This window comes from Salvelinus alpinus, chromosome 33, assembly GCF_045679555.1.
Source record: "Salvelinus alpinus chromosome 33, SLU_Salpinus.1, whole genome shotgun sequence".
NCBI classification, from domain to species: domain Eukaryota; kingdom Metazoa; phylum Chordata; class Actinopteri; order Salmoniformes; family Salmonidae; genus Salvelinus; species Salvelinus alpinus.
The window spans coordinates 18,341,295-18,359,347 of NC_092118.1; the positions used below are offsets into that span (position 1 = coordinate 18,341,295).

General features: G+C 45.9%; 1 protein-coding gene across 2 annotated transcripts in view; it reads right to left on the reverse strand.

Moving 5' to 3' along the window:
- Positions 1-18,053, reverse strand: part of LOC139563119 (polyamine-modulated factor 1-binding protein 1) — a 193,787-nt gene that overhangs the window by 92,731 nt on the left and 83,003 nt on the right. For both annotated transcript variants that reach the window (XM_071381411.1, XM_071381410.1), the window contains exons 6-7: positions 17,780-17,926; positions 17,399-17,485 (exon numbers count right to left, since the gene is read on the reverse strand). In XM_071381411.1, coding sequence (XP_071237512.1) covers positions 17,399-17,485; positions 17,780-17,926 — 234 coding nt within the window. The remainder of the gene's footprint in view (positions 1-17,398; positions 17,486-17,779; positions 17,927-18,053) is intronic.

Genomic DNA, 18,053 nt, shown 5'->3' on the forward strand with positions numbered 1-18,053 from the left:
TTGTCTTTTGTGGAAGCAAAGATTTCTTAGGCTATTGTGAGAGACAACGGTCAGTAAGGGACATGGACTTAACAGAACACAGAACACAGAATAGCCTACATATGTCAAACTATATTGTACAAAAACTCTTATCAATGATGATAAATGTACCTAAATATGCTGGACACTACAGCGTATCTCAACGATCTGATATAGACTCAACTAAGGAGAAATAATGAAAAGTCCAAATGAGATGGGGCCTTAGTGGGTTTGAGAACCTGTCTTTGGTAGGGTGTGACTGTGGAGGCAGGAAAGGCAGGCTTCCATAGCAGCGTAGCACAGCTTTGCTGGTGGGAAGCAGGAACGCAGCGCTGGGTCCAGCTATTGACTCGCTTTATTGATTTTGGCAAGGGAGTTGAGTACTTAAAATCACAACAACTTTTAATCCAATGTGATGATTGTGTGTGACGGCAATCCCCACCAGAATCAGAATGGAGTTCAAATCAGACCCCACCAGCTGCACTGGCTTAGGATAAACTGGCACTCACTACTGGTTCGTAATAACATGGGGAGTCACCAACCACAAGCATAACCAAGCCCTGATAAAAAGGAGGGAAAAAAACTTAAAGTCACTTTACACTCCAACAGCCATACTGGCATTCTTCAAAAAAAAGTCAAGTTGATAGCTTGTGCCAAAGAAAATCTTCCCACTTGAATGGTGAATAAATCCTATTTTGTCATTGAGGTGATGTATGCAGAGCTGTGACTGTGTAACTCTGTTAAGTCGGTTTTATTATTCAGGTTTCACACCTCCTGGCTCCCTCCCTATGACCCCACTGTCCCTCCTAAACACCTCTGGAACCTTCCTCCCAGACCTCCAGGCAAACTTCTCACCTAAGCCAACCTTCAACAGTGTCAAAAGCTACAGACTGAATCAGAACCCGGCGTGTTTATGGGTTCCTGATGCAAATAATGAATAATGGAAAAATACTTAAATAGGGCTAATCATTCTAAGCATAGTGGGAAGGCATTAAAAGTGTCCTTGTGATGCGGTGCTTTAGGAGCGTTGTTGTGGAGGTGGAGGGGGCAGAGTCCTGATTGGTGGGCAGGGATGAGTGATTAGTGGCGAGCTGCAGTAATATCCTCCACGGCCTGGCTGCAGGAGCCAACCACAGCGCTGTAAACATTTCACTGAGTCCCGGCATTGCTTTACTGCCTGTAGAGGAAGGGAGTTGTGCCTTTAATACTAAAGCGGGCTGCTGCCGAGCCTCATTACCACAGCCCTGTCACCACACACACACACACACACACACACACACACACACACACACACACACACACACACACACACACACACACACACACACACACACACACACACACACACACACACACACACACACACACATACACACAAGCCTTTGGAAATGAATTCCATTGTCACCCAGAGTCAATTCCCAGCTGAATTGGAGGAGCTGCTATTGCTCCTGCTCTGTCCATGTGACTAAGTGTCTCCTGCCTGCCTGCTGCTGTGGCTGCCGCACCTCCATTTTGCTGCAGGGATATTTGGTACAGTGTCTGGCTGATGAATAATATAACAGCATTGGTTTGCTCAGGGAAAAGCAGTTTATGGAAACATACATAATACTAAAGCCCACATTCTCCTCAATGAATTTGCATTGACAGTGCATGAACAATACACAGTGATTAGTGGACCTTCCTATAATTAGATTGTTTAAATACCATCTACATGTTTTAAGCTGATAAATATATTTAGGAATTCTTCCAGATAATGTGGTATTAATGTGAATGTTGTCAGGCAGTTCAGCGGGTGCCTGGAAGCCCGTCAATAAGGTAGAGAAAATACGTGACATTCATTATGTAATCGACATTATGTAATGTGACTGGAGATGTAGTCTGCAAAGGGACTGTCATTTCAACTGGGAGATAATCTGTGTAATTGACTTGAGTCCTATATTTATGATTACTTTATGAAACAAAGGACTGCTGAAAAGAGCATACAATCACACCATTTTCCTTTTGTTTGCTTCTTGAAGCTTTTAGATAAAGACCGGCTACACTCACAATGCAACCACAGAAAAAACATTTCATACATTATCTTGCAATTCAGGTTTTTCCCCCTTCATTTTTCAGATTAAAATCATCCTGGACTGAGGGAATTCTTACCACAGAGTGCATTTCCAATGCAATAATAATAGCATAACAGTTACACTCTCGAAAGAAGCTGATGAATATAAATCCCCACAGTATGATGATATATGAGGAGCAGATAAACACAACTGTTCCCACACTGTACCCATGTTGACGCAGTCAGATAAATGGATGTAAATGGGCCTGGCGGTGAATGACGCATCATGGGGGTTGGCGTGGCGAGGAGCGGCGTGCCGTGGAGGTGGCGTGCCGAGTGCTGGGCCGTGTGTCACCGCTGTGGTGCATCGGACAGAGTTTTGGAAAGTTTCCAGGGGGCTGCTGGTGATAAGGATGAGCGAGTGGCCCGTTACGAGAAATGTCTCTCAAAGTGCACAAGTCAGAGCGAGATAGATCAGCCCCACCCACTGGACTGAAGGGTGCTTCTTTACCAGCCTCCTCCGGCACGCTCTCTGCACTCTCTAGTAAACAAATATCTCTGTCTCTCTCTCTGTAATGCCGAGTGGGATCATTCTGGAGCGCTGCAAATCAAGCCCACTCTGCATGATGTGCATACAGAGCCCAGGCCAGCCAAACAAATCATGGCAAGCCCACAGCTTCAGGAGGAATCAGATTAGGGAGCTATCTCTATGAGGTACTTTATATCCATTACTCTCCATGCACATCGCTGTAGTCTACGGCACACACATATACTCATGCACTCACACTAGGGCTGTGATGGTCATGGAATTTTGGATGACGGTAATTCGCCAGCCAAATAACCGCAGTCAACGTAATTAACGTTTGAATAGCACAGTTGGGACGCACATTTTCTCCTCTCCTCCGCTCCTGACTGCATGTGCTGCCATATAAATAGAATGAATAGAACGGGCATCCCCATTCAAGTCAATGATGGCATAATGGGTGGACTGGCGGCCATTGTGAGTGTACCCATAAGAGCAAAGCAGGAAGTAAAATATGTGCTAAAATATGTGATGTGATCTGTTGATTCAACTCGGACGTCTGCACTGATCTGTCTGATAGTGCTGAGAGATTAGTGAGTTTTTGAGGTCAGTTCGGTTTTTGTTAGATTATTTTAAAAATGATCATGTTTTTTTATTTAGGTTTTGTCCCGCCTTCAGTCAGGTGTTTGTTCCACAATTTTCTTCCAACACCCTCCATCAGTATGAAACAATCTCTGATAGTAAATCAAACTGCCCATACTGACCACAGGAGAAAGGAGATCGTCTACAAAGAATCCCAATATAACAATTCTGCACCACAGAGCCATGTCTGATTCAATGGCTCGTCTCAATCACATGCTCTCTCTCTCTACTCTCTTTCTCCTGCTCTCTCTCTCTCTACTCTCTTTCTCCTGCTCTCTCTCTCCCTTCTCTCACTCTCTCTACTCTCTTTCTCCTGCTCTCTCTCTCCCTTCTCTCACTCTCTCTACTCTCTTTCTCCTGCGCTTTCTCTTCCTCCTTCTCTCTCTCTGAAGCAGGCACCAGAAAATAGAGGGATTAGTGGTGTGTATTGGTGCTTAGCACTGGACACAGTAGCCATTTTAGAGCAATGATGAACTGTGTGTAAGAGTGTGTGTTCTTACTGGCTTCTCACACTGGCTAACTCACTATTCTCCACACTGGCTAACCCACTGTTCTCCACACTGGCTAACCCACTATTCTCCACACTGGCTAACCCACTATTCTCCACACTGGCTAACCCACTATTCTCCACACTGGCTAACCCACTATTCTCCACACTGGCTAACCCACTATTCTCCACACTGGTACATAAGAGTTGGTCCAGGGCATGTGTTGTGGGTGGTTATAGAGACTTAAAGGTTTGCCTGTTAACCCTGCTAAAGGACCGGGAGGGCACCTGAACTAAGAGAGAGAGACAGTCAGAGACAGAGAGGGGTAGAGAGAGAGTGGGGGAGAGGGGAAAAGATTGATAAAGAGAGAAAGAGAGAAAGACAGAGAGAGGAGGGAATGGGGTAGGAAGGAGGGAGAGGGGTGTGCAGGCAGGAGGGAGGAATTGCTGAAAGCGAGGGGTGGAGAAGATAAATTGTTGTTATGAATATCACGGGCAATTCACACTGGCATTCCATCTGAGATCCCATCAGCTGTCAAATTGGGAAAGCGATGGGAATGCAAGGCACCAAGCATCTCAACAAGACCAGAGCGGGGCGCACCACTGAGACCTCATCAAAACACAATCACGTCCACAGCCAGACCCCTCAGATGGACGCAGCCAGACACACACTCACCACACCACATGCACACACACACTCAGAACCCTCACATTTACCCAAATCTGTAAATAATCACACACACACAAAACACATTCGTTTGTAGTCACACATGAACACATTTTCGCCCCATACAATACTGCCCAGTTAAATAGTACTCATCTCTTCCTATCACCAGCGAGTATATCTCCATTATAAAGAGGCTCACCTCAAAAGCTCCACCGAGCCTGAGACTCTGTTGGTGATGTGGAACGTAGCAGGCACAGGCTGCTGAGCTCCTGAGTTCAATGAGGTCCAGCCCAAGCAACCTAGCCAAGTCTAGTCCAACCCAGCCAAGTATAGCCCAACCCAGCAAAGTCTAGCCCAACCCAGCCTGGCTCAGCCCATTGCATCCCATGCCAGTTGACTTTAGCCAAGCCTATCTCAGCTCAGAGTGCCCAGTCAGGTGTAACCACATCACGCTCGACCAGCTCCCAGATCAGCAGTACCTCAGCTAATCCCAGCAGATAGCCCAAACGCTGACCAAAAGCAAATAATTGCTTCCAGTTGGCTGGCTCCCCCAAAGCCACTCTAAGGCAGGGACAGAATTTCTTCCTTCCCAGGGACTTATCGTGATCTGTTCAATTCTGCTAAATTAAGAGATCCAACCTGATATGTGTTGGTGTCACTGATAAGATTAGGCCTGGTGTGGTGTCTGCCAGATAATGTTCCCCTACTTTAACGCTAATATTACATGTTTACTTTTTTTGTATCATATCCAGGAGCCAGGAGGGATCTCGCTGCATGCCAAGTGTACAAATACATGTCTGGTTCTTCATCTGCTGAGAAATATTGAATTTGATAGCTTTTCCTGTTTATTGCTTTGGAATGCCTACAGCACCTTTCCCTGCGAGAACAAAAGGAGTCTGCTGCCAAGTGCTTGCTGTGTCAAGAGCCCTATCAAAAAGTCTGACTTCACAGGGCCAGGGAGGGAGAGCAGACAACATCGAAGCATACTCACAAAGATAAACCAATGACACGACAGCGATTCACAACAAACTCTTCTCTTAATAATACAGAAAACCACTATAAATAAAACAATATGCCCTTAAAACGAAAACAAACAAAATGAGCTACTAACATCTCTCTCAACGTGATTTGCTTTGCTGTAGTTACACTGATAAGAGGCTCTGTCCTATAGTGAAGACGAGACTCAAAGACACAGGTGGTGCTGCAGGAGATGGAGGAAGGGTAGATGTGGAGATAAAATGGCTGGGCTTAGCAGATGGATAAGGGCTGAGTCCCTACATTTGCAAATAAAATATCCGTCCTTCATTTGCCATCACTAAAAACACACCATATAACTATCTTATGTCTCTTTTGTCCTGTGTTCCATTCCGTTACAGTGCATTCGGAAAGTGTTAAGACCCCTTGACTTTTTCCACATTCTGTTACGTTACAGCCTTATTCTAAAATGGATTAAATTGTTTTTCCCCTCATCAATCTACACACAATACCCCATAATAACAAAGCAAAGACAGGTTTTTAGAATCAAATGTATTTAAAAAAAAATATATATGATGCTACAAGCTGTATTTGGGGAGTTTCTCCCATTCTCTGCAGATCCTCTCAAGCTCTGTCAGGTTGGATGGGGAGCGTCACTGCATTTTCAGGTCTCTCCAGAGATGTTCGATCAGATTCAAGTCCGGGCTCTGGCTGGGCCTCTCAAGGACATTCAGAGACCTGTCCCGAAGCCACTCCTGCATTGCGTTGGCTATGTGCTTAGGGTCGTTGTCCTGTTGGAAGGTGAACCTTCACCCCAGTCTCAGGTCTTGTGCGCTCTGGAGCAGGTTTTCATCAAGGATCTCTCTGTACTTTTCTCTGTTCATCTTTCCCTTGATCCTGACGAGTCTCCCAGTCCCTGCCGCTGAAAAACATCCCCACAGCATGATTCTGCCACCACCATGCTTCACCGTAGGGATGGTGCCAGGTTTCTTCCAGATGTGCCACTTGGCATTCGGGCTAAAGAGTTCAATCTTAGTTTCATCAGACCAGAGAATCTTGTTTCTCATGGTCTGAGAGTTCTTTAGGTGCCTCTTGGCAAACTCCAAGCAAGCTGCCATGTGCCTTTTACTGAGGAGTGGCTTCCGTCTGACCACTCTACCATAAAGGCCTGATTGGTGGAGTGTGGCAGAGATGATTGTCCTTCTGGAAGTTTCTCCCATCTCGACAGAGGAACTGGAGCTCTGTCAGAGTGACCATCGGGTTCTTGGTCACCTCCCTGACCAAGGCCCTTCTCCCCTGATTGCTCAGTTTGTATGGGCAGCCAGCTCTAGGAAGAATCTTGGTGGTTTCAAACTTCTTCCATTTAAGAATGATGGAAACCACTGGGTTCTTGGGGACCTTCAATGCTGCAGAATTTTTTTGTTCCCTTTTCCCAGATCTGTGCCTCGACACAATCCTGTCTCGGAGCTCTACACACAATTCCTTGCTTGGTTTTTGCTCTGAAATGCACTGTCAACTGTGGGGCCTTATATAGACAGGTGTGTGCCTTTCCAAATGATGTCCAATCAATTGAATTTACCTCAGGTGAACTCCAATCAAGTTGTAGAAAAATCTCAAGGATGATCAATGGAAACAGGAAGCACCTGAGCTCAATTTCGATTCTTATAGCAAACGGTCTGAATCCTTATGTAAATAAGCAAACATTTCTACAAACCTGTTTTCGACTTGTCATTATAGGGTATTGTGTGTAGATTGATGACGTTTAAAAAAAAAAAAAAACATTTTAGAATAAGGCCGTAACGTAACAAAATGTGGAAAAAGGGAAGGGGTCTGAATACTTTCCCGAATGCACTGTATATGGCTCTTTATATAGTACACAAAGCTACATAATGTACAGAGAACCAGACAGGATGGTTGCTGTCAGATCAGCTACAGAAATAGCCAGTCAGTGTTTCCATAGAAATGTGCAGAAGGCCACAGGGCCTCTGGGGCAGCAGACAGTGGAGCCCTGAGGATGAGCTGCTACTATCCCCGCTTCCTGCTTTCTCCCCAGCGAGAGACATGGAGGGGTGGGAGGATAAACGCTTGAATCATGCAGCCTTGTGGGGGTCCTGCAGGGCCAACGAGCCAGCCTCAGGAACGTGGGGGAACAACAGAGGAGGAAAGAGGAGAGAGAAAACGTCTCTCAGAAAAGAGCCAGTCAATCTCCAGCACATATACACATAACTAACCCAAGCGTATGCCTTTGAGCTGGATTATGGGGTTTAGGCCCTACAGTAGAGCTTCAGAAGTAGAGGTCCACAGTAGCCCAAAGCTCGGTATCAACTTAACACTGACACCCCATGGCACGGCTTCAGAGATTACAGTGGAGCAGAAGGAAGACGTTCCCTCTCTGACACAAAGTGCAGCGTTGCAGGGTTTAATACTCCCTTTCCCTCCCTCTTTCTCTCTCATCTCCCTCTTTCTTTCTGTCAAGAGCAGGGGGCGAACAGGGGGTGACTGGCTACCTATGCTTAGTGGGGCAAGTGAACATCTGAAATGACAGGGACAAGGGCTTCTTGAGTGCTCTGTAGAATGCTGGCAGCTCACTGAGAGACCATTAGGGAGATGTGTTCTGATCAAATGCATCATCATGCATGTACAGAGAGACGCAGAGACAGACAGTGGGGTCTGGAGCACTCACCTTGAACAGCCTGATGTGACCCAGACAGGAGGGCCATCAGACGGTCATTAGGCTCCTATTAAACACCATTCAAACTGCCATCCAACTACCTTTCCCCTGGAGATGTGAGCTGTGCAGCCTGAAACTAACATTCTCTCCTAGAAGTTATCTAAACATGGAAAGCTCTACATGCGTGTGGCATCAATAGCCTACACTGTATCTCCCATTGTATTACTTTGCAGTCCTTCTACTGTGTCTGTCGGTTCCGCATCGGCCCTCTGAGCAACAAGATGTGAGAGTTAATACTAAAGGACCTACAGTAAGCTTTGTTTTCAGGGGTGAGGCTTGACTCAAACACAACACAGGAGAAGAAGAGGAGATAAAATAATGTAACCAAGTTTGGCAATGACATGACGGTCTGACGGTCTGATTACCAACGACAATGAGACAGCCTATAGGGAGGATCTCAGAGACCTGGCAGTGTGGTGCCAGCACAACAACATCTCCCTCAACGTGGGCAAGACAAAGAAGCTTATCGTGGACTACAGGAAACGGAGGGCTGAACATGAACACGCCCCCTATTCACATCGACGGGGCTGTAGTGGAGCGGGTCTAGAGCTTAAAGTTCCTTGGTGTCCTCTTCACTAAGGACCTATAATGGTCCAAACACACCAACACAGTCGTGAAGAGGGCACGACAACGCCTCTTCTCCTTCAGGAGGCTGAAAAGATTTGGCATGGGCCCATAGTCTCAAAAAGTTATACAGCTGAACTGTTAAGAGCATCTTGACTGGCTGCATCACAGCTTTGTATGGCAACTGCTTGGCATCAGACCACAAGGTGCTACAAAGGGTAATGCGTACAGCCCAGTACATCACTGGAGCCAAACTCCCTGCCATCCAGGACCTCTATACCAGGCGGTGTCATAGGAAGGCCTAAAAATTCTCAAATACTCCAGACACCCAAGTCATAGACTGTTCTCTCTGCTACCGCACAGCAAACAGTACCGGAACGCTAAGTCTGGGACCAAAAGGCTCCAGATAGGATAAAGGGACCAAAAGGAATACCTAGGATAGGATAAAGTAATCCTTCTCACCCCCCCCCCCCCCCCTTAAAAGATTTAGATGCACTATTGTAAAGTGGCTGTTCCACTGGATGTCATAAGGTGAATGCACCAATTTGTAAGTCGCTCTGGATAAGAGCGTCTGCTAAATGACTTAAATGTAAATGTAAATGTAACTGCTTCCAACCCCAAGCCATAAGACTGCTAAATAGTTCACCAAATAGATACCAGGACCATCTGCATTGACCCTTTTTGCACTAACTCTTTTTGACTTCATGCACACACATACTGGACTCTACCCACCCACACACTCACACATACTTACACTGACACTCAAAACACATACGCACACACTCACTCACACATAACAAGTACACACAGGCTCACTGTCAGCACACAAACACTTACACACCCATGACATGACATACACTGCAATTACAGTCTATTATCGATCCTGTTGCCTAGTCACTTTACCCCTATCTATATGTACAGTTGAACACGGAAGTTTACATACACTTAAGTTGGAGGCATTAAAACTTGTTTTTAACCACTCCACAAATGTCTTGTTAACAAACTATAGTTTTGGCAAGTCGGTAAGGACATCTACTTTGTGCATGACACAAGTAATTTTCCCAACAATTGTTCACAGACAGATAATTTCACTTATAATTCACTGTATCACAATTCCAGTGGGTCAGAAGTTTACATACACTAAGTTGACTGTGCCTTTAAACAGCTTCGAAAATTCCAGAAAATTATGTCATGGCTTTAGAAGCTTCTGATAGGCTAATTGCCATCATTTGAGTAAATTGGAGGTGTACCTGTGGATTTATTTCAAGGCCTACCTTCAAACTCAGTGCCTCTTCGCTTGACATCAGGGCAAAATCAAAATAAATCAGCCAAGACCTCTGAAAAAAAATTGTAGACCTCCACAAGTCTGGTTCCTCCTTGGGAGTCATTTCCAAACGCCTGAAGGTACCACGTTCACTTGTACAAACAATAGTACGCTAGTATAAACACCATGGGACCACGCAGCCGTCATACCGCTCAAGAAGGAGACGCGTCTCCTAGAGATGAACGTACTTTGGTGCGAAAAGTGAAAATCAATCCCAGAACAACAGCAAAGGACCTTGTGAAGATGCTGGAGGAAACAGGTACAAAGGTATCTATATCCACAGTAAAACGATTCCTATATCGACATAACCTGAAAGGCTGCTCAGCAAGGAAGAAGCCACTGCTCCAAAACCGCCATAAAAAAGACAGACTACGGTTTGCAACTGCACATGGGGACAAAGATCGTACTTTTTGGAGAAATGTCCTCTGGTCTGATGAAACAAAAATAGAACTGTTTGGCCATCATAACCATCATTATGTTTGGAGGAAAAAGGATGGAAGCTTGCAAGCCGAAGAACACCATCCCAACCGTGAAGCACGGGGGTGGCAGCATCATGTTGTGGGGGTGCTTTGCTGCAGGAGGGTCTGGTGCACTTCACAAAATAGATGGCATCATGAAGAAGTAAAATGATGTGGATATATTGAAGCAACATCTCAAGACATCAGTCAGGAAGTTAAAGCTTGGTCGCAAATGGGTCTTCCAAATGGACATTGACCCCAAGCATACTTCTAAGTTGTGGCAAAATGGCTTAAGGACAACAAAGTCAAGGTATTGGAGAGGCCATCACAAAGCTCTGACCTCAATCCTATAGAAGAGTTGTGGGCAGAACTGAAAAAGCGTGTGGGAGCAAGGAGGCCTACAAACCTAACTCAGTTACACCAGCTCTGTCAGGAGGAATGGGTCAAAATTCACCCAACTTATTGAGGGAAGCTTGTCGAAGGCTACCTGAAACGTTTGACCCAAGTTAAACAATTTAAAGGCAATGCTACCAAATACTAATTGAGTGTATGTAAACTTCTGACCCACTGGGAATGTGATGAAAGAAATGAAAGCTGAAATAAATCATTCTCTACTATTATTCTGACATTTCACATTCTTAAAATAAAGTGGTGTTCCTAACTGACCTAAGACAGGGAATTTTTACAAGGATTAAATTTCAGGAATTGTGAAAAACTGAGTTTAAATGTATTTGGCTAAGGTGTATGTAAACTTCCGACTTGAACTGTACATATCTACCTCAATTTCCTCATACCCCTGCACATGAACTCAGTACTGGTACCATGTGTATATAGCCAAGCTATCATTGCTCAATGTGTATTTATTCGTTGTGTTATAATTTTTTTATATAATTATAATAATTCTTTAATGTATTCTGCATTGTTGGGAAGGACCCGTAAGTAAGCATATAATTTGTTGTTTACGAAGCATGTGACAATTAAAATTAGATTTGACGTCAGCTACAATATGCAGCTGAATGTTCACTTACGTATCCCGCACTCCAGAGGACCCCGAGACTGTGGCATACATTTAACCCTGTGTATATAATCCAGTATATGAACTCTAACATGGAGGAGTCACTATCAAATGCGACATGAGCCGTGAAGTATGGGGGATCGTCAAACGGCAAGGAGAGATCAGTGAGCGCCAGAGAACACTGCTTCAGTTTGCATTTCATTCTGCTGCTGTACATGCACAACATCAATTGGACACCTTTCAATTTCCAGTTACTGGGAAGTGAGTATGTTTGCAAGTATGCGTGCCTGTATGTGTGTGTGTGGCGTACATAAGAGGCTTGTGGAACCAAGGAGAAGATGAAATATTACCCAAGCATGTTCCCCTCCCTCCGAGCTAACCTTGGGTGTATGTGACCTTGTTAGCTGGGCCACTGCAGGGACAAAGCAGCAGGCAAACGGCCTCAGTATGTCTCTCCCTCCCTCCCCATGGATCTCACACACGTCCACACACACGTTCCTGCGTCTGCTCGCCTCTCTCTGCCACTGTTTGCAGAGTTTGAAATTGCTTTAATAATTGACACCGTTAATAACCAGGCTGGTCTCTGCGGCACAGAGGGGCCCTGTTCAAACACAGGTGTGTGTGTCCTGCTCGGCCCTGGCGTGGTGCAGAGGGGGGCAGTGTTTGGAGAGAAGAGCTAGTGTGTGCGTGTGTATGTGATTTTAGTCTGAGCCATCAGAAACTGTGCAGAATTGACTGATCTGCTAGTTGAGGGTGGTAATAGGGTGGGCTCCTGTGTAAACACATAGGAAACTACAGAGGCCTCGTCTGAGCTACTACTGACACAGAGCTGAAGGTCATAGAGACAGGGTGAGAGATGCTCCTCTAGGCTACAGGACAGGACTTTATCTCAGGTTAACCTTTATCTGGGTTAACCTGAGCCTCCACCATCCCAGGACATTACCTGGCCTTTTCTCCAACCCAGATGTTATATCATCTGGATAATGAGGGAGTCTGTACAGCAGGGTGGCCACTGGACGTCAGCAAGACAAAGAAGGCAACCGTAATGGAATTGTAATTCTATGTAGGCAGCAGTGACTGAATGGTCACATTCATATACCGCAATCAACAGGGAAAACAACTTATTCAATACTGTTCTGTAATCAACAACAGCCTGTTTCCCTCCCATGGAAATGGACATCGTCCTATTCAGACAGACAGGGCCTTGATGAGCTTCTCATCACCACCCATCATCCATACTTAGAGCGCTCCCTCTCTCCCTCTTCCCTTCCCTCTCTCTCCCCCCCCCCTCTCTCCCTCCCTCTACCCCCCCCCCTTCTCTCTCTGCTGGCCGTCAGTCCACAGGCTCTACTCCGGGTAACTATTCTGAGGAGAGGAAGAGATGGGGAGGGCAAATCTTTTCAGAGTGACCTTGAAGAAAGTCTGCCTTTTGAGTGAAAAGAGGCAATATTAACAACAATAGAGAAATTAATAAGACGGACAGGCGGCCCGAAGGTTGGGCTGTGGGGGGAGTGATGGGGAGTACGGTGTTGGGGGGGTAGTAGTATTGGGGATGGGGGTACTGCTGGTAAAGGAGGGTGAGGAGAACAGAGGAGGAGAGGGAGGAGGAGGGAGGGGTGATAAGTGCACGATTTCCTCGGCGGCTGTGTGGTGCTGCAGCCGCGCCGCTGTCACACGTCAGAGGGAGCAAATCAAAGGCAGCTCTTTTGATGAATATAAAACAGAGTCCTGCTGAGAAGCACTCTGCCTCTCCCTCTCTCTAATCACAGAGCCGCAGCACAGAGCAATCCCCCCAGCCCTGCACAAAATGAAAGAAGAGTGGAAACAAGGAGAAGGGGACGGAGAGCACACACAATCACAACAAAGCCTGCTTTAGAATGGCAATAAACATTGGTCCTCTGGAGAGGTCTGCACAGTGTGGTGTCGGGAGGAGATGGAACAGCATAAAGCTTTCTATTCCCTCTCAAACAGCACAATGTACATGTCTCATCTGAAAACAATGGCCAACCCAGCAGCTGGTATGTATACCACACCTGCATCAGTGCCTGTGGCTTCAGAACTGATAAAGACTTTAGTTTTGTTAAAATTATGTCTACATTTTCAAATAATAGTCAAATCAACTCATAAACAACATTTTAGTCAAACGTATGACACAAAGAAGCTAATGTATTGAGTGAGAAATTAGATTCCTCGCCTTTTTCAGGGAATGCTCTCCACAAAACATGAGACCAAATTTTCATTAGCTCAATCTCTTTCATAGATGAGGCACAACAGCTCTTAACAGGCATAGCGTGTGTGTGTGTGTGTGAGCGTGTGTGTCTGGGTAAGTGTGCGTACGCCTGTCCCTTTTCAGCGCCCCTAAAGGTGTTCTAGGAGTGGGGTCCAATAGCATCCCCTACTACATAGGATTTATTGTCGAGCGAGACCACTTCACTCTCCTCCTTAACCTCTCCTTTCATTACTGCTCCCCATACGGGTGGCAGCGGACAGAACAGCCCTTATGCTCCAGACTGTAGGCTGAAACCAGCCACAGAGAAGCCCACCACCTAGCACTTTCCCTGGATCCTGCTGCATCCCTCCGTCCATCCCCCCAGTGGGGCACCTAACTATCCTCTTTGTAGGAGTCAGAATTCATCAAATAATAGACAGCGCGCGCTGCAAATATCCCATCTACTGCAACACACTCTAGAACTGGCTAGCTCAACGCCACAACTCTCCATTACCACCCAGTCCTTTTGTGCAGTAGATTGGTTCAATCAGGTCAAATACTAGTGGCCAAAGAAAGTTAGGGAGGTTAAGACCTAATTTATTGGTAACTAGTTCTACCCCTCCTCCGCCCCTCCTCTAAATCCAGCGTGGTTCCCTGCGTGTCCAGACCCCAGCTCAGCCAGCCTCCCCTGGGCAGCTCTCCTCTACTGCTCCCCAGGCAGCGCTTGTCTGTGGCACTGGAGCCCGCTCCCACCCAGGCCCTGAAAGTGACACATGCGTGGGTGTCGCCGACGTGTCACCTTCCTGCCCGCTGAAGTATGAGGCAATTTCCTGCGAGTGGCGCATGGCGAGGGAGAGCGAGGGGCTAGGCGCGACCCAGCTCCACCGTTCTCTATGATACTGTCAAGGAAGAGTAATGGCTTTCTGCAGCGGCAGCCACTACCAAACTAATGTTGTGTGACTTTGGCTCTCCTTTCCAATGCATTTCCTTCACATTGAGAGAGGGAAAGAGAGAAGGAAAAGGGATGAGAGGTGAGGAGAAGAGGAGAAGAGAGGAAAAGGCAGCAGTGATGGAGAACATGGTCAGGAATCCCATAGATTCCTTCAGTGTTAGAATATTCTGTTTCAACACCAAATACATCCACTCTTACACAAAGATATCCACTCGTACACAAAGACAATGTTGTTTCACTAAAACACCAAATACATGACAGGAACATTTCTCTCATTTACATATGTTTTCTACGGTTCCCACTATTCTCTACCATCTAGCTATGAGGCTGTTTCCTCCTTCACCCCCACGCAGCCAAACAGGATACCAGTCAGTGCTCTGTGAGCCCACCAGGGATGCCTGACTAATCAACAAGCCAATTCAACCAATCAACAAGCCAATTCAACCAATTCAACCAAAAAGGTTCTAACTAACATTTGGATGATTTGAAGGTCAAAATCCACCAGAGAGAAAAAAAAGTACCTATCAATCCACCTACCATCTCTGAGGACTAATAGGCCAATCTACCTACCATCTCTGAGGACTAATAGGCCAATCTACCTACCATCTCTGAGGACTAATAGGCCAATCTACCTACCATCCCTGAGGACTAATAGGCCAATCTACCTAACATCTCTGAGGCTATGTCCATAATTACACAGAACTCATTGTACCTGACCTCCCAAATTCAATAAGCAATGAGGAGAAGTTGTCTCATTATTTTCTCACAATTTCCATATTAAATGCAAACAAAAGGAACTCTAAAAAGCCCTCTTTCCAGGGACCTGCACAGTTCCCTACTTAAACTCTCTGCCTTTTTCTGCTGCTGCACACGTAATTGCGATCCAATCCCATCCAGAAATTATAAGGTTATTTTACAGAATTACTGCCGGATTAAAATTGCACAATATTACAATTGATTAGAGGGGGTATCATCGGATGGGGCCACAGTGTCTCCTGACCCCTCCTGTCTCAGCCTCCAGTATTTATGCTGCAGTAGTTTATGTGTGGGGGGCTAGGGTCAGTTTGTTATATCTGGAGGACTTCTCCTGTCTTATCCGGTGTCCTGTGTGAATTTAAGTATGCTGTCACGTTCTGACCATAGTTCTTGTGTGTTTTGCTTGTTTTAGTGTTGGTCAGGACGTGAGCTGGGTGGGCATTCTATGTTGTGTGTCTAGTTTGTCTGTTTCTATGTTTGGCCTAATATGGTTCTCAATCAGAGGCAGGTGTTTTGTGTTGTCTCTGATTGGGAATCATATATAGGTGGCTTGTTTTGTGTTGGGGATTGTGGGTGGTTGTTTCCCGTCTTTGTTTTCTCTGCACCAGATAGGGCTGTATCGGTTTGCCACATTTTGTTATTTTGTATCGTTGTAAGTGTTCACAGTTTCGTTTTATTAAACATGTTGAGCACTGGCTACGCTGCGTGTTGGTCCGATCCCTGTTACACCCTCTCTTCTCGTGAAGAGAGGGAAGGCTGCCGTTACATATGCTCTCTCTAATTCTCTCTTTCTCTCTTTCTTTCTCTCTCTCGGAGGACCTGAGCCCTAGGACCATGCGTCAGGACTACCTGGCATGATGACTCCTTGCTGTCCCCAGTCCACCTGGCCTTGCTGCTGCTCCAGTTTCAACTGTTCTGCCTGCGGCTATGGAACCCTGACCTGTTCACCGGATGTGAAAAGCCAACTGACATTTACTCCTGAGGTGCTGACTTGCTGCACCCTCGATAACTACTGTGATTATTATTATTTGACCATGCTAGTCATTTATGAACATTTGAACATCTTGGCCATGTTCTGTTATAATCTCCACCCGGCACAGCCAGAAGAGGACTGGCCACCCCTCATAGCCTGGTTTCTCTCTAGGTTTCTTCCTAGGTTTTGGCCTTTCTAGGGAGTTTTTCCTAGCCACCGTGCTTCTCCACCTGCATTGCTTGCTGTTTGGGGTTTTAGGCTGGGTTTCTGTACAGCACTTTGAAATATCAGCTGATGTACGAAGGGCTATATAAATACATTTGATTTGATTTGATTAAAGTTAATTGACTCCCATCATTGTCTCTGGGCTGCCTGCCAGATGTGTCGAGACGTCAAGAGATAGGTGGAGAGAGGGGGACAGACAGAGCTGCTATTCAGGCTGACCCTGGCTCCCACCTTGGGGCCATCAGAACCCAGGCCACATGTGCCATCATTAGAGCCCTTCTCAACAAACACTGGTCTCAAAGATCTCCAGCTCTACTGGGCAATCATGATCTCCAACCCATGACAACACACAGACAGACCATACAGACAGACCATACAGACAGACCATACAGACAGACCGTGTGAGAGACTGAGTCACCATGTACGGACGCATTCATCTGGAAATGAGGGTTTAATGTGATTTATGTGTGAATGCGTAGGCTTGTACAGGAATGTTAATAACAACAGGATGACTGATGAAATGTTAATGAGTCTTAGAATAGAGAAAATGAACACAATATAACTGGAACTTTATAGGACTAGCTTACATTTCTATCACCTAGTAACGCATTTGTGTGCACAGAGAAATTACATATGGATGAAAATGTAAGACTTGAAAAGCCCAGAGTGGATCCAAGTTCATTATATGTTCACTGATGCATTGTTAGACCTCACAGCCTATATACAACGTAGGTCAGGTAGTAGATCATGTCCTGTGGAACGTATAACAGTACATGTATAGTATATGCATGAACACTGTGCTTTAACCCACTTTCCCTGCTGTACTCACGTCCCCAGACAGGGTAGCGCTGCTGATGCCCACTCTAACAGCCACCTCCTGTCTCAGCTGGCCAATGGTCTCCTCAGAGCTCCTGACCTGCCATCAAGACAACCACACAGCACATCATTCACTGTACCACACCAATGGGTTACAAGTACAACTGTGTCATACACTGTAGATTAGACCAATGCTGGTTTCATTACGCTGATAAAGCAATTGCATACTCAGTCAATAGTGTGTTTAAAATGCAATTAAAAGTGGTTAAATGAGGTTAACAATTTGATTTACTAGTTATATTTGATCTTGACCAGAAGTGGGCAAGTATTTCCCAACAGAATAGGCCAGTCCTGAACTAGACCTGTTTGGGTGGTAATAGTTCCCCAGCCCTACCTGGTCAGTGAGCTGCTTCACCCTGCTCTCCAGCTGGTGGAGCTCCTGCAGCTGTGTCAGCTTGTCCTGGTCCTTCCTGGTCATCTCCTGGTGCAGCTCTGTGATGGTGTCCTGCAGCTCCTGGACCTGGGCTTCACGCTCCTCCACCTGATACAAGATAAACACAGGCCTGATTTGATCTATGTTTACCTCCTTCCTTTCTTACTTCTTTCCTTCCATCCATCCAGCTTTCCTTGAGGTAATCACCAATTTCCCACAGTAGGTTAGGTGAAAG